Source organism: Apis laboriosa, unplaced genomic scaffold (genome assembly GCF_014066325.1).
Source record: "Apis laboriosa isolate Shangri-la unplaced genomic scaffold, ASM1406632v1 scaffold5_cov152, whole genome shotgun sequence".
In the NCBI taxonomy this organism is placed as follows: Eukaryota; Metazoa; Arthropoda; class Insecta; order Hymenoptera; family Apidae; genus Apis; species Apis laboriosa.
In genome coordinates, this window is record NW_025223857.1 from 2,842,150 (window position 1) to 2,861,376 (window position 19,227).

The following is a 19,227-nucleotide window of genomic DNA, read 5'->3' on the forward strand; positions in this document are numbered from 1 at the left end:
GTATTTAATTCTATATCGTATAAGAGGACTTGATGCATAATCTATTTGCAATGATACATATCATCATTTAACCTTCGATCGAATGCGCCGAACACATTCGAAATATTTAGTTATGGATATCGCGGGTAGACTGCGAAATCTTGAAGGAGGTGGGTCGGCAGGTCGCCGATAAACCCCTTCTTTGATAGAGTTTAAGTATAAAAGACTGGTTGAACAGACAGTCAACATCGCATCGCATCATTGAATTTCGCAATGAGGTATTTCATTATCCTGCTGGCTCTGGTAGCCTTAGGGGTCTGTGCCCCCAACGTTAAACAACGTGCTGGTGAGTTATTTAAAACTATTATTTTTACAATTTTAAGTTGTAAAAGATTTAATAAGAATGCTATGAAAATAATTTTATATTATTATTCTTTTCTTCTTGAAATTTTTTGATTTATTTATTTTCTTTAATTCTAATATTGTTTAAATTATAATATATATATATATATATATATTGCAATAAATATTGATTCTTAATAAGTGAATTGTTTTATTTGTTTGATTTGTTTTATTAAATTTTTTTAATATTAATATTTCAAAAATATAATATGATGTAAATATTATTATCTTTAGATATCAAAAAAATGCTTTTATTTATTTTAGCTGACCAGGATCTCCTTAACAAACAACAACATGTCATCCAACTTCTACAGAAAATTTCCCAACCAATCCCAAATCAAGAACTTCAAAATCTTGGTGCTAGTTATGACATTGAGAGTAATTCTCATCAGTATAAGAACCCAATCATTGTCATGTACTATGCAGGTGCTGTAAAAGCAGGTTTAGTTCAACCACAAGGTACAACTTTCAGCAATTCGATCAGCCAACTTCGCAAAGAAGTTTCTCTCCTCTATAGGATTCTTTTGGGTGCTAAGGATTACCAGACTTTCCTCAAAACTGCTGCATGGGCCCGTATCCATGTTAATGAGGGACAATTTCTTAAGGTATAAGATATATATTTAAATAAAAATATATTATTATAATAGATTAAAAATATTTTTTATTATGTCTCATATTGTATATACTATATTTTATTACATAATTTTGCTGTTTCATTCAACAGGCATTTGTTGCTGCTGTATTAACTCGTCAAGATACCCAAGGTGTCATCTTCCCACCAGTTTATGAAATTTTACCCCAACATCACTTGGATTCACGAGTTATTCAAGAAGCTCAAAATATTGCTATTCAAAACACTCAAGAAAAAACCAATCAACAAAACATTCTTATTCCTGTTAACTATTCTGCACTCTTATCTCATGATGAACAACAGTTATCTTATTTTACTCAAGATGTTGGTCTTGCTGCATACTATGCCCAAGTTAATCTTGCTGGATACATTCAAGAAGTAAATATTCTAAAAATCAATATTAAATACTTTTTTGAAAAAACGTTATAAATAATATAATTATTATTTTGGAAAACATAAATTAATGTAATCAATTTCTGTAAAGGATCAACAACAACAGCAACAACAGCCTTTAACTCAACAACAATATCAACAACAGATTGTAGGAAAATATTTGCAACAACAAGCAGGACAACAAGATCAACAAACCAATATTGGTCGCGGAGCTCAATATCTGTACCTTCATCAACAACTTTTGGCACGCTATGAACTTAATCGTCTTTCGAACGGACTTGGTCCTATTAAAGATATTGAATATGAAAATGTACAAAGTCTCTATCAACCTCATCTTCGCGGTCTCAATGGACTTGAATTCGCAGGCCGTCCTCAGAATCTTCAACTCCAACCTCAGAGAAACCAGCTTATCCAATATGTTGCGACTTTAGAAAAAAGACTGAGAGATGCTATTGATTCTGGAAATGTTATTACTCCACAAGGCGTCTTTCTTTCTCTGTATCAACCACAGGGTATGAACATTCTTGGTGATCTGATTGAAGGAACTGGTAGAAGTGTTAATCCAAGGTCAATAAAAAATATATAACTATAATTTAAAATTATATAAATATGTTTCTATTATTCGTTTTTCATTTTAAATAGGTATTATGGAAGTCTACAAGCTGCTGCTCGCAAACTTCTTGGAAATGCTCCTGAAGTTCAAAACATTTGGGACTACACGCCATCATCACTTGAACTTGGAGAAGCTGCCGTCCACGACCCAGTTTTCTATCAATTATATAAAAAAGTTATGAACCTTTATCAACAATATCAACAATCTTTGCCTGCCTATCAATACAATGATCTTATCCTTCCTGGAGTTACCATTCAGAATGTTGATGTCAGTCAACTTGTAACTCTTTTCACCGATTTCTACGTTGATCTCGATGCCGTTACTGGTCACCAATCTCAACAGCAACAAGAAGAACAAACTCAATCTCATGTTAGAGCTCATCTGAAGAGACTGGATCATCAACCTTATCAATATAAAATTACAGTTCATAGCGAACAGAATGTGCCAAGCGCAGTTGTCCGTGTCTTCCTTGGACCCAAACACGATCATCAAGGCCAACCCATTAATATTTCTAAGAATCAACATCTCTTTGTTGAACTTGATCAATTTATCCAGAACCGTAAGTTTCAATGTCTTTTCTTCTAATAAATAATTTATTTATAAACAATTTTTTTTATGATTAATATATTTTGTATTTAGTCCATGCTGGTGAAAATACTATTGTTAGAAATTCTCAACAAGCTCCTGGACAGAGCTCCGATTGGCCATCTACTTCTCAAATTCAACGAGGAGTCAATGCTGCTATCCGATCCCAGGAACCATTCTATATCACTGAGGTGATATATAAGATTAATAAAGAGATTTTTTTATAAAAAAAAAGATTAAAGATATTAAGGAAATTTTGTAATAATCTAATAATATTTTTACAGCCACATCAAATCTTCAGTTTCCCTGCTAGATTATCCCTTCCCAAAGGTCAGCCACAAGGTTTCCCCCTTCAGTTCTTAGTTGTGATCTCCTCATCAAACCCACTTAACGTCCCATATGGACCAGTGATCCCTGAACAAAGTTTGACTTACCAAAATCAACAATACCAAGTCGTAAGCGTTGAGCAATATCAACAACTGAAACAGCAAGGTCAAATTTCTCAAGTAGGCGGAGGAATTCAGCAAAATATAGAAGTTCTTCCTGAAAATTTGGTCAATGCTCAGCAACAAGTTCAAGGTATATTATCAATAATAATGAAATGAATACGTATGTCATCGCTAATTGTGCATTATATGATTTCTTCTTCACAGCTGTTAGAAACTATTACGCTAATCTTTACACTAAATACCACGGACAATACCCGAACACACAAATCCAGAATCCTGTAGGCCAAGGACAAGACATGACATATTCTATTCAAGGAGTTGGAATTGTTAATGCAGGCGCTTGGTTAGGACAGCAAGGCAGTTGGAATCAACAACAAATGCAACAAGCTCAACAGGTTCAACAACAAATACAAGCAGCAACGGCAGCGGTACAACAGAGCCAACAGAGGCATCAACATGCTGCTCAAATGATCTATGGACATCAACAATCTCATCATGGATTACATATTAATTCCTCTCCATTCGGTCAATCTGTACAATCTGGACAACAACAACAATCTGGACTACAAGGATTACAAGGTGTACAACAAGGTGTCCAAGGCGTCCAAGCTCAAGGTGTCCAGGGTGTCCAGGGTGTCCAAGGTGTCCAAGGTGTCCAGGGTGTCCAAGGTGTTCAGGACGTCCAAGGTGTCCAGGGTGTCCAGGGTGTCCAAGGTGTCCAAGGCCTGTCGTCCGTTCTGCAAGGAGTGCAACAAGTATTTGGACAAGGTGTTCAAGGAATGAATGTTCCATATGGCATGCAAAGAGGCCAGAGTGGAGCTCAAACATGGCCAAACTCTCAAGTCCAAGGCTCAATCTCGGGAAGTGGTATGGTCGCTAGTGGACAACAACACGCTGGTGGCTGGCAAAGTATGTACGCTCAACCGCAAACCGTTCAGGACCAGATTGTCAACGAATACTACCAGAATAAGCCGATCTCGGAGGTTATTGGAGGTGCCATTTCTCTTGACGGCAAACCTCTCGGTTTCCCACTGGATAGACCATTGTCTCTTGGTGCACTCAGCGTTCCTAACATTTTCGTAAAGGATGTTCTCGTCTTCCACCAAGGTCAACCCACCAATGACATCACTCAGTAAATATTCCTACGATGAAGCGCACAAATGTTGTTAGTAATCGTATGCGAATGATTTATGTGAGAGACTTAGCGCGCACAAGATATTGTTAATTAAAAAAAAAAAAAATTATCGATGTTACAATGAATTACAATGAATAAATTTGCTGTCAAGAGCAAACGTTTATTATAAAATTTAATCTTTTTCACCATATTCAAATCGTTTATTTTTCCAATATGTATATATATATATATATATATATATATATATATATACTAGATTCAAGTTCGGGGAATTTTCAAATAATCAAGAAGCAGAAAATTTATATTATCGTTTTATTAAACAAATTTTTTCACAGGATACTAGTATCAACAAAAATATTAAAATATTATTTTAAAATACTGTACTGTCTTCGACGTCGCTCTGCCAATTGTATTTTCAATCCATGATTATTCTCCAGTCATCATTTCCATGAATTCTAAGAATTACAAAAAATTATGCAAATAAAGCGAAATTGTTCATCCCTCGAGGGTATCGTCTACGTACCATCAAAATCAACCGTTCCTGATCCATCGGTATCAATTTCAGCAATTATACCGTCTAAATCCGCACTGGTAAGTTTATCATCGAGAGCAGCAAGAATCTCCTTCAATGTAGCCGTTGTAATATATCCATTTCCCTCGCGATCGTATAAACGGAAGGCCTCTTTCAATTCCTCTTGCATCGCCTCTGCATCTTCCTCCTCCAAGAATCGTCCAGCGATTTTGCAGAATCCATCGAAGTTTACTTTACCAGTCCCTTCCGGATCATTCTCCGAGATCAAAGCATTCAAATCGGAATCGTCGAATAATTGACCCATCGTGTTCAATATCGTTGAAATTTTCAACGTGTCGATGAAACCGCTTTTCGTCGTGTCGAACATTTGAAATGCTTTTCGCATTACAGCCATTTTTTGATCGTCTTCCTCCTGCAAATTGTATCACGTATATATATATATATATATATATATTTTATTAAAAAATTTCTCCGATCATCAATGAATTTATTTTCATATCACAATTATACTATTCATGCGTATACGTATGTATTGCCCACTTTTATGAAATAAAATCACCATCGATTTATCTTATATCGAGAGAACGTTGACGCGAACTTAGAATTCGACGAGGATGAAGCGTTACGCTTACCATGGTGACGGATACTTCGCACGGCGGACGACGGATACCTGAAGTGCCGCGGCTTTTCCGTCCCGGTATAAAGACATCCACCAGCGTCTGGTAAACCAGCTAGAAAACTGGTGGGCGCAAAAATAGAGCGACGCGACGAAAAATGAAATATGTTATAAGTGGGTCCCTCCGTAATGTCGGAAGGCCGACGCTAAATCAAACAGAGAGGATTGCAATTCGAATTGCACGATCACCTGTACATTTTGATTTCTTAAATTATATCATTGAGATGCGGTAGTCGTGGTGTACCCTATTACTGGATCACGGATTATTTTCATTCCTATATAACAATAATCCCGTTTCAAACGTGATATTTAAAGCGTCGAATAGAATCGTGATTACGTTATGAATCGTTCAGATCGGCACTTGGGTGGATGGGGAAATCAATATCTTGAAAATATCGTGCTCATTCATAAAACTTTTCACAATGGTTAAAAGAGGTGGTTGAGTGAATGAAACAGTATCTACACATATTTGTTTTTTAATTTATTTTTATAATATATCACAGTTACATAAATATATCTAAATATAATTGTGTGTATAAAAGTAAAAAAAAGAGAAATTTTCCAAATATTTATTAAATAAGATAAACAAGAATATTTCGTAATTTAGATAACGAAATCAATAACTTTTTTTTTCCTTTTTTTTTTTTTTTTTTTTTTTTTTATTATTCACGTTTAGTCCCGTTATCGATTTCATTATCGATTAAAATTGTTATTGATTTCATTATCGCGGTCATTCAATGCCAACGTCATCTGACGGCGATTATTTAAATATACCCTTCGCGAATATCTCTATCTGTCTTCACGCAAATAGTTATAATTCCTTCGCGATAACGAAATGGATCGACATGCAATTTTCAGACACGTCGCTGTTCTTACATTAGATACTACCTACGCATTGCAAACCATTACAACACTAACTTCTACCTGGCTTGCTGTACAGCAAAAATATAACGAATCCTGGGACTCTTTCAAGATGATTCATCAGCGATTTTTATGCATTTTTCGAACTCGAAAATATAGATCGAAAGCCATTTTCTACGAACACGGATAGAAACTGCTTGGGAACAACTGTTCTGCGGTTATTATTCTTCTCAACCTCGTAAACATTCCAAAATTGCCGGTACTAAACCACTCCGTTTAAACAAATCGTTGTAATGCATGCAGTAATGATGTAAATAGTGAAGGAGGATTAGTTCCAAACCCCTATTAAAATAATATTCCACGCATCTATTTCTTCTTCCTTCTAATTCTAATTTACAAGAAAGATGTTTCTAAAATTTGTGTCTGACTTTCTAATCGTTAAATATTGAAATGAAATCAAAGTGATACGTGTGTAGTATTCAATAAAATATCAATAAAATTGCATGCATCCAATTATAAATTATAAAATGAATCGAAACAGTAAATCTGTTTTTCGTTTTATCGTTTTTTCGCGGACAAATTATCGTCGATTACGTAATAATTATTTTATCCCGGAGAGTTAAGATTTCCATCATTTTATTTCAACAAAAGTGGAGCAACAATTTGAAATTGAGAATGAAACAGTTTGAAACAGAATGCAGAGAAATTGTTAACCTCGAAGAAATATATAATCGGTGGCTATAAATAATATCAGGTGATCAATTAGCCGTGATAGACACGCGTATACAAGATTTTCGCTTTGTATGACAGTGGAATGTAAAATATTTGTACTAGTTTTCATTCAATCGTTTTAAAATGGATGGAGGGGCACGCATGAAAATCAGCCAACAGATACGTTATGTGTAAATTTGTCTCATTAGAAATATTTTCGGTGCCAGAGCATCATCGTAACCATCATCGTCGTGGTTGCCGTGGTTATAGATAACATTCACCACGCGCTACTCTCATCAATGCTCACTGAGGAGTGACAACGGCGTTTCGAGCGTGCAAAAGCAATTACGTTTGGGTGCCAAGTTCTGAAAATCATCGTTGGCAAGAGGCCGTAGTCGGAAACCGACTCGTTAAAGAGGCATGCGGATACCGCCCTCGGTGATCCACCATCTCAAAATTACCTCTTAAGAAAAATAAATTCCCCTAATAATAACATCTCTTCCATTTTTACTCGTGGCGTAGATCAGTCTCTATTTGAAATTATTATATAAAACTTTCAATATAGCGTATCAATATGTTGAACCATCATTACGGATCATTTTGGTCTCAGAGTTTAAAGTTTATCTGAGGATTATCGTTTTTTTTATTGGATGTTGTTGGATTTCTGAAAGAATAATGCGATAGAGATTACAAAAATAACAAAGAAAATAGATTATTTTGTGTATTATATATATTTGAATTAATATTTTTAAAAGAATTTCTATGAAATAATGAAATTTATTTGAAAATAATGAAGAATTCTTATATGGAGAAGTTTTAATTTTTTAATTTTTTCTAATTAATACGAAGTTTAGAAAACAAAAATAATTAAAGAAAATGTAAGCAATATTGAAACATATAACCATAAATATAATTACTAAAAATTTTGAAGCGTATTAGATAATAGAGATTGGAAAAAATATAAATTTATTTTGAATTTCACATTTGTTATAAATAATTATTACGTAGTAACGTCGATTTTAAGCTTTAATATATTAATATTCTTTTATATATGACATAATTTTATTCTAATTCTCAAATGCATAACATAAATGATATAAATATTATTAATAATATTAGTAATATATTCCAATTTTCTAAAAATATGTTATGTAAATATGATATATCATTCTTTAATGATAATACATTGATTAAATGATAATACAAATTAGTAAAAATTGTATCGAACGATTGTATCGAATTTATATTAAATGAAAATATATTATGGAACACCTTATTGATTTGAAATAATTTCTATTGATGAGATTCCTTTCTTTAATTTATAATTTGCCATCTGGTTGGCCTCTTGCCATATTTCCTAATATAGCATCATCGCAACGTTTCTTCTACTTCAGTTTTTTATTGGTTATTATAAATTTTAAACAAATATTTTCATGTTTTTTTTTTTATGTAGAAAATAGAAGCTTATATAGAAAATTATAAGCTGATTCTTCGATATAATCGGCTATTCGATTTTTTTTATACGATTTTTATGATTATACAAACTTTAATTGCATATTATTCTTTCTAAAAAAAATGAGAAATGTAATATATTCAAACATTCTACAATTTAAAATTTATTTTACAAAATAAAATTATACTTATTTCCAACACAAATCATATTTATTAAATAAAGAAATAAAAGAAATGATTGAGAAGAATTTGAATCACTTGATTCAAGAGTCACTTTCATCACTTCAATAAAGAAAGATCGCGTCGGTAAAGAAGTTTTTTTGTAAAAACTATTAATACTTTCTGTCGATAAACACAAAATTCAAAATTTCAAGACTTTGGAAGTATCGCATGCAACGATATTATTAAGCATCATTAAACTATGAGTGCAATTCTATAAGAAAGGAAAATTATGAAAGCGAACCACAAGGTCTCAGTGGATCGTATTGTGGAACACTCGTGTTACAGGGGGCACGGCTCACTATCTGTGCACAATATATATACATAATATATATGTATGTCAGCAAGGTAGTGTGTTCGCGGATCGTGTATGCAGAAGCGCTTAAATATTAATCACATTACGGATGTTTTTGCTGAAGTGACGCGCGAGTAATAGACAGAACAATTATTAAGATGCCACGAATGTATAGGCATAGTGGAAATGGAAATCCGTGCTAAATACGGATCGCACAACTTGCAAATAAGTAGCGCCGATGGACGCGGCCATGTTTTCTGGTAGCAGAAATCTTACCCATTAATAATTCGTTAATTGTCGACCACGAAGTGGAGTGTACAGAATGCCGAAATGCGATGTGAAGACAAGGTATCTACCAGCTACGTTTGCCTGGACAGCTCTACTCAGCACTACGACACTCTTCTTCTGTTTTCCGTAAGTTTCGTACACATGTCTGTCTTCTCGTGAGTGGTTGCAATGTTTGCGCTCCTGTTTTCATTTTCAAGATTGTGCCAATTTATCAAAATGTGTGTTCGTCATATATTTTTTGAATCTTATAGATGCCAATATTACGTGTTTCGATGGGGAACATGGGTACCTGCTCTTCAAGGAGTCATTACCTTTTTTGTTTTGGCAAATTTTACACTAGCAACATTTATGGATCCAGGTGTTATTCCAAAAGGTATGTTCATACATAAAATCAAAGAATCATCAAATAAACTTGTGATAGTTGTTGAAAAAGTATAATTTTATTTTTTTAAGCACCTCCTGACGAGGATAGAGAAGATGATTTCCATGCTCCATTATATAAAAATGTAGAAATCAATGGTATTACAGTTCGCATGAAATGGTGTGTCACATGCAAATTCTATAGACCTCCACGTTGTTCACATTGTAGTGTGTGTAATCATTGTATTGAGGTATGTATTAAATTTATTTTGAGTGATTATTTTTTTAAATTTAATTCTTTTTTAATATTTTCAGACATTTGATCATCACTGCCCATGGGTAAACAATTGTATTGGTAGGAGGAATTACAGATTCTTTTTTTTCTTCCTCCTATCACTTAGTTTTCATATGCTCAGTATATTTGGACTTTGCCTATATTTTGTATTGGAACGTAAACAACAATTAGGTGAAGTGGACACTATTGTTGCGTATCCTTTTTTCCTGAATTGATATTTGCAATTGCATTGCAAAATAATATAATTTATTTAACGTAAGATTTAATATATTGAATGCTCGGCCATCATTCATTTAAGCTGCAAATATTGTGAAAATTCATACAGCTTTTATCTTGAATAATATATATTTTTATTATGATATTTATAATCTTATATCTTATAATATAAAATATCCTTAAATATAAAATAGACTTGTACTCATGGGAGTGGTTATACTTTTATTCATTCCAATTTTTGGATTGACTGGTTTTCATGTAGTACTTGTTTCTCGAGGACGTACAACAAATGAACAGGTAACGGGTAAATTTAATGGAGGCTACAATCCTTTTTCTCATGGTTGCTTACACAATTGCTGTTATACGCAATTTGGACCACAATATCCCAGGTAATATTAATATATGTAAATATACAATAATGTTAATCATAATTTAAATTTAAATATAACAAAAAAATAATTATAAATTTATATTATTTCAGTTTGATTAAACCTGAAAAATATTCAGGAAAACGGCGTGGAGTTTCTACATCTGAGATATCGACTATAGGCAGTGAGAACCAGGTAAAAACCTACATGGATAGCAGCAATGGTGTTAGAAATGCCAGTTCAAATGCTTACAATAAGGTAAGAGCTAGTGCAACTTTGCTTGACATTTCTGACATACTACATACAAGAAGATTTTACAAGTATAAATAGCTCTTCCTTTCTAGCATGTGATTTTAACGCTTTTTTGATGTTTGACGAGTTGTATGTAGTTTTATTATAGATACATAATTCACTCTGCTTTACTTAATCTTTCAGGTTCGTGCTATATTCTTTTCCGCGCTTCGAAGCTTCAATAAGTTATACATTGCAAATTGTAGATGTAGTGCGTATCTTAACATGTTTAAAAAGACGATTGCACGATTTTTAAAGTTTTTAAACATTTATTCGTTAATTCCGAGTTTCTTTCTTTAGAGTTCAAGCATTTCAAGCGACGATTCTTCCTCTCAGTAATATCTTATTTACAACGTTGGAAAGATGCAGTTATTTTCTGTTCAGTTCCCTGTTCCTTACCCATCCTGGTTGAACGTCTATATTTCTAAGAAATGTGCGTTATTATTGTACAAAAGCGTGCTATAATAATTTAGTAAGATACATTAATTTTTTATTATAATGAAGATAGTATCAATTTGATTATTGTTTCCAGTTGTCTCCTGGACGAGACGGATCAGATACAGACATGGAACCTACTGCGTCACAGTCTGCGGATTGTGAACCTACGCCGCCAGTACAAAGACATGGTTCTAAAAGCAATTTCTTCCTGCCGCCTGTGGAGAATAATGAATCTCCCAGGCATCCTCCACCATCGCAACATCGCCATCCAATGCATCACACTAGAGGCAGCCCTCATCCAAGGCCAAGGTAAAATAAAAAATGACAGCAAATGATATATCGTTTGCTAATTTTTTTTCTAATATACATAAGGTATATTATCAATACCTATAGGGGAATGAATGGCTCCCGAAGCCATACGCCCGATCCATTATCGCCAGAAGCAAGTGGGTCACCAGCTACAGCTTCTCAAAGAAGCCAAGGTCAGGGGGGTGCTAGTCCAACAACACAACGGATTAAAGCTATTGGAGTACCAACTCCACTTGCCATTTCCAGTCCAATTCGCAGGTATACTATGCTTATCTATTGTTTTCAAATAGAACAATTATAAATCCAAATTAAACCTATTTCGAAAGAAAGAAAAATATGTGCAAATATATATCGTATGTAATACAATCTTTTATAATATAAATATTACTTAATATTTATTTTATTCCGTGGATACATAAAATATTTTTGGAGTATTCAACTTTTAGATGAATATTTTTCTTTTTTTTTTTTTTTTTTTTCTTAATTTATGTCGCGGCGTTTTCACATTGCACAAAAATTTATCTCGTTGTAGAGAATAAGAGGGAAGCGCCATTTAGTAATAGTTTACATTGCATTTCTTGAGCACGCTACCAATATAAATCGAACAATCTCCTTTTTCAATGTCCTGTTTGCTACCTCTCAATATGATGTGAAGCCTGTTTACTTCAAATCCCTATCCTTCACTATGAACACCTCACTCTTGCTCTTATTCTTTCTTCCTTTATTCTCTCACCTTTTTGTCAGTATTCTCACCTTCTGAATGACGAAGGAACGTGACAAAAAAGAAATGTTGCGCGTTGTAGATCACAATAATATCGTAGAGAATTAGTTTCTCTGCATGTACATTATTACAAGATATATGGTATATAGATAAGTTTGTGTCCCACTGCAGGGGGTGGTAACTGCAAGGAGCTGCTTTCTACCATCATGTTGCGACCTACTGCAGGTAAACACGAACTTCATCCTACGAGGACATATCGTAGTTTAAAGTTATGCTTTCTTGCGTATATTCCTTACATATATATCTTTCTTTATATATACATATATTATTATTATTATTATTCTCATTATATTAATATATATGTATATATATATGTATATTTAAGAAAAACGCATACTTCAGTCTAAATGTACATGTGTCTCACTAATTTTATCCACTTTAAATATTTTATTATTTCAAATAATATATGAATAATAATATATGAATAAAAATTGTATAAGTACAAGAAAAACATAATGATAATTTTTATTTAGAAAATAATAAAAGAAATTTAAAAAATCAATTTTTATTTTTCAAAAAATTAGGCAAAAAAATAATATATGTGAAATATATAAAATATGAAGAATAATTATAGAATGGATATAATACTTTTATATTCAAAATTTATTATTTTATAAATTTATTTGTAAAAAATTAGATATTTATTTAGAGAAAATAAAATTGATTTGTAAATTTTTTATGTATCTTGAAAAAAATTGTTATTATACATTGTTGTTATTATATTTTATGCAATTATATAATCTCTATAAACAATGTTTATTTGAAGTAATAGAAATATTTAAGATAGATAGAACTGGTGAAACATCTTGTGTACAAATATCAATATAGATGTATCAGTTAATCAACACGCAAGTAAATGTCCACACATGTATATCCTAGATTCGCTACGTTTTACTTTTTCTTGGATAGATGCTAATTTTTATAATAGGAATGATGCGCTGTTCTCTCTCTTTCCTCTATGTCTCGCCAGAGCCGTATTTGTATGGCTACAATGCTCAGCACTCGCATATTCATCTTGGTTCACTGTATTATTGTGCATTTGTCAAGTATTCAATTATCAAGCACGAAATTTATAAGCACAGAGGTCAAAATATTTTATCTCTGTTACAGATCAAATCCAGGTACACCGACGCAGGTTCGTCGGCCAGATTTTATAGGAGTAAACGACGCACCAACTTATTATGATGTACAGCAAGGAAATAATACTGGTATTGGTGCTGCTAGTGGTGCTGTCGTAACTGGTTACAGTCCGCAGCGGCGTTTCTTGTCAGAAAGTGAGCTTGTTCGTCAAGGTACGGATCATTCGTACTCAAGAACTAATAATACTGTCGACAATATTCGAGAATTAGCGGGTTCACCTCAACGTGGTGTCTATATGTGGAAAGATAATTCTCCAGGCAGCTATCCTGTTCCAAGTGGAACGACAAATGCAACGACACATCAGTCGCCCTCGCAAAGACCTCCACCATCATACGATTATTACCGTTCTAATCCAACAAGTCCTACGCAACAATTGTACGCTAATGCTCCTAGAGCGGCATATCATCCTGCAATGAGGGGTGGAGTACCAGTCTTCCCACCGCATCAATCGCCACAAGTGAAGCGAAAAGCCACAATGGCAACGCCAACTACTCCAACATCGAGCGATACTCGACGTAGACCAATGTCTTTCGTTAGAGCTTTGGAAATGACGGATTCTATGGAGATGGTATCAGCGCCTAATGATAACAGATCACAACGGCCCACAACTCCAACACCTGATCGCGCTAGTGTTTACGATATGAACTATGAGATATCTGTATAGCCCACCTTTACGGTCTCCGCACCATCCTGTAGTTGGACGGAGATTGTACAAGAATTACCGTCATTGCGCGTCTCCTGTTCCAAAGAGGAAAGAATATACGCCGCTTACGAGATATCCGTCTGAATCTTCGTATCGAAGCAGCTAAACAGTCTACGTCAAATGATATTAGGTCGGGATATTATAAAACTTTTCCGGCCCAAATGTTAATTCATATTTATCATACTCTACATTCATCGAAATAATGTGGAACAAGGCCAATTATTTTCCTAAAGGGAACAAAGACGTTAAACGCAGTCATCATTCATCCATATTATTAGTGATACCCTCAGTGTACAATGCGTATCATGAACAATATTAAAATATATTCAGTGAAATGATAATCGATAGACAAAAATTTTCTGGCAAAAAAAAATTGGTATTTATGATTTTCATTGTAATTTACAATGGAAAACACATTAAGTTCCATATTTCATGTTGAACTCAAACGAACATCAAATCAATAAAAATATTAAGTTCAACATCGAGTCTATCGTAATATAAGACTGTTGTGTCACGTTATTAGCAAAATTTGTTGGTTTAATTATTGTTTAAAAAGTATTCGATTTAATATGTATATGAGATAAAATGTGTTTATTTATCCACAAGAAGAAGCGCTTGGATCGATGATAATTGAAAAAATCAAGTCACAAAACCGTCAACGAAGTAATAATTCCAAACATTTAATAATAATTGCTAAGCAACAATAATTGCTAATGATCAACTTTTGTTTCGTTTAGCAACATATACAATTATATTTTTTAGTATAAAGTATAAAGTCAAATTAGATTTTTATACCGTGACGATATGACTCAATTCTAAAAATTAAATATCAATTAATTTTCGTTCCTTTTGTTTTTCTTCTTTACTTATCAAAATATATGATTAGACAAATAACAAAAAATATAGGAATTATTTTTGCGTATTTCTAAGCTCTATTTTTACCTACAATCGTGTTCGTTTTTTGTTTCGTACAATAAATCATACAAATGAAAGTAGAGCGACAAACGGGATAAAAATCGAACTTGTTAGTATAATGTCCTACCTTTATTGATGCAAGAAGAGTTCGTGTCCAGTTAATAAAACGTTACTTAATCGATTTAAGTCATTATCGGGATAGAATAACAAATTCTGTGTAAAATAATCGTGTAAAATGAAATGTGTAGCAAATTTTTAATATACATATTTAACAATATTTATACGTAAATAATAAAACAAATATAAGACTTTAATGATTAATAATTTCATTTGTTTGTTATAAATGATGATTTTATCGATGTGACCACTAATATGATCAATTAATTTTTATGAAATAAAAAAAAAAAGAAAAATAGTTAAAAAGAATATATGAAAGAAAACTGTGTGAATGTTAAAAGAAAAAGCATGGATGGACGAATGGATGTATACCAGGAGAATATTTAAAATATTTAGATGAGAAAGCAAATGGCATGTTTCAAATGTTTACAATGATGGATGATCTAAGTACTCGATAATAGAATAAAAAAATACTAAACATGAATAATGGATTTTGTTAACAAGAATAAGGAGAATACAATTTTGTAATATATATATATTGCATAAATTTATTGGTATATCTACTGCTATTGTTAAGTTTGTAATATATCCCGCTTTTAAAAAAATTGCATGTCGATTTCTGTATTATGTACTTGTATGCGAGACCAACATTACCAATTATGCAGGCTTAATGAATAATTGCGAGCTGTATATTCGTAAGGTAATCGTGAAATATTGCGTGCCCAGTTACCTTGCGATAAATTGATAATCGAATTATTATTGTCAAATAGCACATATCGTTCAGCTAAAAGGCTTATCAAACATCGAATATTTCCAAACTAAAAGGACATTTTTTCAATATCTGATATTCTTGATAACAGAAACAGTGGATATACAACAGATTATTAGAAACATTTCTTCCAATGTTGGCGCTACTGATAAAACGCGATTTATTAATTATTTCTTATTTTTTTCGAGTTATATATATTTTTATTTTTCTTTACAATGAGCTGTGCCAAAACAAATAAACATACGTACGATTTTCCATATTTCACTCTGATTACGTAGTATTTATATAAAAAGCACTTTAAAAAAAAAATAAATAAAAATAAACGAAGAATCGGTACAACATTAAAATGGATTGCTTTAGGGGATTATGTGTAAGATGTGACGAATGTTTAGTATTTATAATTTGGTGTACTTGTACATAAATATTAAATTCGTTATTATCACTTAAATGTACATACATATACATTTCGGTACTTACGTATCGCTGCAGCAATCTACAAAAATAAAACTCATGAAATATAAGCTAATTGTACTCTGATTAACTAGAAAATCTTTCTTTTAATTTTTTATTAGATTGATATATTTTTAATATAAGAGATTAAATATGGAATTCTATTAAAATACAAATTTGAAAAGCGCGGCACACTATAAAGTGTTCATAAAGAAGATTATAAATAGCCTTTTAAATTTATGAATGGTGATTGAAATCTACACGTGGATGCAAGTTATAAAATGTTAAAAATAGGTAACTTTAATAATTTTTTTAGTTCCAAAAAATCATGTTTTTGAAGTAAGTAAAATTTATTAATTATGAAATGTATAGTTTGCATGCATATTTTTAGTTTAAGTATACAAATATATATCAGTATAATATAAGTAAAATATAAATTAAAAATCATTTTTTAAGCCTATAAAAAAAACTACAATTATTTTATGATCTTAAAATAATTTAATAATTTAAGTAATACTAATAATTTTTATATTAGTCGTTATGTTTATTATGATACAATATAATTATAATGAAAAAATAATATTAAAACAAAAAATAGTCGAGTAGTTTATCTTGCGATTACTTTAATATCTTCTAAAATGGACGTTTTATGGTATGGTCAGATTTTCATAGGTTTATGTAGGATTTTCAGGTGATATGGTCGCAACCCGGCGGGAATAACGACACCAGCGCCGCGTTATTTTATTGGTAATTTTGTGTATAGTTCATAAACTTTGTATATTATTCCATTATGATTCGTTGATAAAATAAAGTTCTTAATTGTTGGTGTCATATATTGTTTGCACGCAATATCGTTTAATACGTAATTAATAGTGAGAACGCGTTCTGTGAAAAGGCGACGATCTTTTAGCGGCACCGTCCGCCATTATTGGCGTTTGCACGGCGTTCAACAAAGTTTTCTGTCGTTTATAGGAACGAAACCACGCCTATAACCTGAAGATTTATACCATACTATGATGTAAGTAATGTGTATTATTTTTTAATTGTTTTGGTCTTGTTTTTCTCATTGAATTGTAACCTCGTTATTACCGGGTGTTTTCATGTGAACATAGGGCACGCAGTCGTAAAGATAGTACGGGTAAAAGCGACACCGAAGTCACTGATAAAGAAAATAAGAGGGAAAGAGGTAGAGAAAGAGATAGAAAAAAGCGGGCTGGCTCTACATCTAGTAGTGGCAGTAGGTAAGAAAATAAATATCTTTAGTTCGTAATACTAAAAATTAAAGGAAAAATTATATCTACATTTTGTTTCTATTATTCATATATTACAGTTCCTCAGATAGTAGCTCAGGATCATCATCTACAAGTAGTGGAAGTAGTTCCAGATCAAGCTCTACATCTAGTACTACTTCTACTAGTTCAGCAAGTTCTTCTGGAAGCTCTAGAGACAGAGGGAGAAAACGAAGTAGAAGCAAAAGTGTTGATGCTTCACGTAGACATGATAATAAAGAAAAAGAAAGAGAAAAAGAAAGAGAAAGAGAAAGAGATAGAGACAGGGACAGAGATAGAGATAGAGAAAAAGATAAAAAGAAGAGTAGTAATTCTGTAATTGATAAACCAAAACCCAAAGGACGCTCTAGGTAAAAATATTAATCAAATGATGTGAACAATAGTTCCATTTGTAATTTTTTTTTATTTCATTTGATTTTTCATATAGATCACCTTCACCACGTAGAAAACGTAGGGAAAGATCACCAATTCCTAGACCAACAAAAATACATATTGGACATCTAACCCGTAATGTTACTAAGGAACACATTATGGAAATTTTTTCTACATATGGTCAGATAAAAATGGTCGATTTTGCAATGGATAAGCTTCATCCAAATCAAGGACGAGGGTTTGCCTATGTGGAATTTGAAACAGCAGATGAAGCTGAAAATGCAATGAAACATATGGATGGTGGTAAATATAAAATTTCGAAACTCTTTTCACTTATTGTCTTAACAGATATCGACGTCATTTAACAATTATTTTACGATATTTACAGGACAGATAGATGGCCAAGAAATTACTGCTGCCCCAGTATTATTACCAAAACCACGACCATTACCGATGCGGAGAATGTCACCTTTAATGGGAAGAAGAGCACCCCCACGATGGGGTGGTGGTGGTAGAAATACTCCTCCTCGTTATCGTAGACGTTCGCCACCAATTAATCGTCGTAGAAGCCCACGGCCACCAAGACGTAGACCAAGAACTCGATCGCGAAGTCCCCCAAATAATCCACGACATCGGCATCGTCGCTACACGAGATCAAGCTCAAGCAGTTCTCGATAGCAACTTTTTTTGTACATATAAAATAAGAACTGAATTTGACCAAACTCAGTTCATCCTGGTTGGTCGTCTTAATATATTAAGCAATTTTTACCGATTCATTCGATCATATTGACAGGGAAGTGTATGCACTCAAAAATTTAATACACTTGTTCACAACGGTGTTTATGACAATTCACGTTTTTGTCGATGATTAAAACACCGTTCGTGATCTGCAAGTTCTGCTTTTGAAATATATCAATTTCACACGTGATAAGTATATTGCTATTAATTGGTACCTGAAGGCTGATGACCCCGGATGAAAAATATGTATTCTTAAACATTGTCACATGATCGTATTAAATATAAGGCATGAAGACTTCAGAAGAAATATTATTTACTAATAAGTATGTAATGTAAGCATAATTATTTAGAGAAATACAAATAATTAAAAATTTGTCATGAAATATAGTGGCAGTGTCTATTTATAAATGATTGACATTTTTTTCTGAGGTCTTTATGAATTGTAAAATGTTTCA

The 19,227-nt window shown here is 32.6% G+C and overlaps 4 protein-coding genes across 7 annotated transcripts; 3 read left to right on the plus strand and 1 right to left on the minus strand.

The window, feature by feature from the left end:
• The first annotated feature begins 171 nt into the window (after nucleotides 1–171).
• On the plus strand, nucleotides 172–4,353 carry LOC122718259 (hexamerin-like). The gene is made up of 8 exons (XM_043943136.1): nucleotides 172–325; nucleotides 646–986; nucleotides 1,106–1,390; nucleotides 1,497–1,972; nucleotides 2,048–2,577; nucleotides 2,658–2,794; nucleotides 2,888–3,182; nucleotides 3,257–4,353. The coding sequence occupies exons 1-8, from the start codon at nucleotides 253–255 to the stop codon at nucleotides 4,186–4,188; spliced, it is 3,069 nt and encodes a 1,022-aa protein (XP_043799071.1). The 5' UTR covers nucleotides 172–252; the 3' UTR covers nucleotides 4,189–4,353.
• Nucleotides 4,354–4,482: 129 nt separating this feature from the next.
• Nucleotides 4,483–5,505, minus strand: LOC122717832 (troponin C). The gene is made up of 3 exons (XM_043942275.1): nucleotides 5,352–5,505; nucleotides 4,711–5,131; nucleotides 4,483–4,642 (listed from the first exon to the last, which is right to left on the minus strand). Exons 1-3 carry the CDS (start codon nucleotides 5,352–5,354, stop codon nucleotides 4,614–4,616), a joined length of 453 nt encoding a protein of 150 aa, XP_043798210.1. The 5' UTR covers nucleotides 5,355–5,505; the 3' UTR covers nucleotides 4,483–4,613.
• Nucleotides 5,506–8,978: 3,473 nt separating this feature from the next.
• Nucleotides 8,979–15,638, plus strand: LOC122717831 (palmitoyltransferase ZDHHC5-B). Its single transcript, XM_043942274.1, has 9 exons — nucleotides 8,979–9,347; nucleotides 9,473–9,594; nucleotides 9,675–9,832; nucleotides 9,897–10,069; nucleotides 10,287–10,481; nucleotides 10,574–10,718; nucleotides 11,284–11,498; nucleotides 11,583–11,756; nucleotides 13,390–15,638. The coding sequence occupies exons 1-9, from the start codon at nucleotides 9,256–9,258 to the stop codon at nucleotides 14,081–14,083; spliced, it is 1,968 nt and encodes a 655-aa protein (XP_043798209.1). The 5' UTR covers nucleotides 8,979–9,255; the 3' UTR covers nucleotides 14,084–15,638.
• A 1,011-nt stretch (nucleotides 15,639–16,649) lies between these two features.
• On the plus strand, nucleotides 16,650–18,965 carry LOC122717900 (RNA-binding protein with serine-rich domain 1-like). 4 transcript variants are annotated; one of them, XM_043942412.1, is made up of 6 exons: nucleotides 16,650–16,667; nucleotides 17,346–17,391; nucleotides 17,486–17,614; nucleotides 17,704–18,012; nucleotides 18,090–18,337; nucleotides 18,423–18,965. In XM_043942412.1, exons 2-6 carry the CDS (start codon nucleotides 17,387–17,389, stop codon nucleotides 18,710–18,712), a joined length of 981 nt encoding a protein of 326 aa, XP_043798347.1. In that variant the 5' UTR covers nucleotides 16,650–16,667; nucleotides 17,346–17,386; the 3' UTR covers nucleotides 18,713–18,965. The 4 variants fall into 4 exon arrangements, with proteins under 4 accessions (XP_043798347.1, XP_043798346.1, XP_043798345.1 ...); XM_043942411.1 differs by having other exon boundaries at nucleotides 16,658–16,712; XM_043942410.1 differs by lacking the exon at nucleotides 16,650–16,667 and adding an exon at nucleotides 16,981–17,120.
• Nucleotides 18,966–19,227: the final 262 nt, after the last annotated feature.

Bases quoted from the DNA above. Each gene is read 5' to 3' on its own strand.
- LOC122718259 (XM_043943136.1), top strand. From the start codon at position 253: ATGAGGTATTTCATTATCCTGCTGGCTCTGGTAGCCTTAGGGGTCTGT. The intron at 987-1,105 runs GTATAAGATATA...TTCATTCAACAG, and splicing joins ATGAGGGACAATTTCTTAAG to GCATTTGTTGCTGCTGTATT. The intron at 1,973-2,047 runs GTCAATAAAAAA...CATTTTAAATAG, and splicing joins GGTAGAAGTGTTAATCCAAG to GTATTATGGAAGTCTACAAG.
- LOC122717831 (XM_043942274.1), top strand. From the start codon at position 9,256: ATGCCGAAATGCGATGTGAAGACAAGGTATCTACCAGCTACGTTTGCC. The intron at 9,595-9,674 runs GTATGTTCATAC...TATTTTTTTAAG, and splicing joins TCCAGGTGTTATTCCAAAAG to CACCTCCTGACGAGGATAGA. The intron at 11,757-13,389 runs GTATACTATGCT...TCTCTGTTACAG, and splicing joins ATTTCCAGTCCAATTCGCAG to ATCAAATCCAGGTACACCGA.
- LOC122717900 (XM_043942412.1), top strand. The intron at 17,615-17,703 runs GTAAGAAAATAA...CATATATTACAG, and splicing joins ACATCTAGTAGTGGCAGTAG to TTCCTCAGATAGTAGCTCAG. The intron at 18,338-18,422 runs GTAAATATAAAA...CGATATTTACAG, and splicing joins AATGAAACATATGGATGGTG to GACAGATAGATGGCCAAGAA.
- LOC122717832 (XM_043942275.1), bottom strand. The intron at 4,643-4,710 runs GTACGTAGACGA...TGTAATTCTTAG, and splicing joins AGGAACGGTTGATTTTGATG to AATTCATGGAAATGATGACT.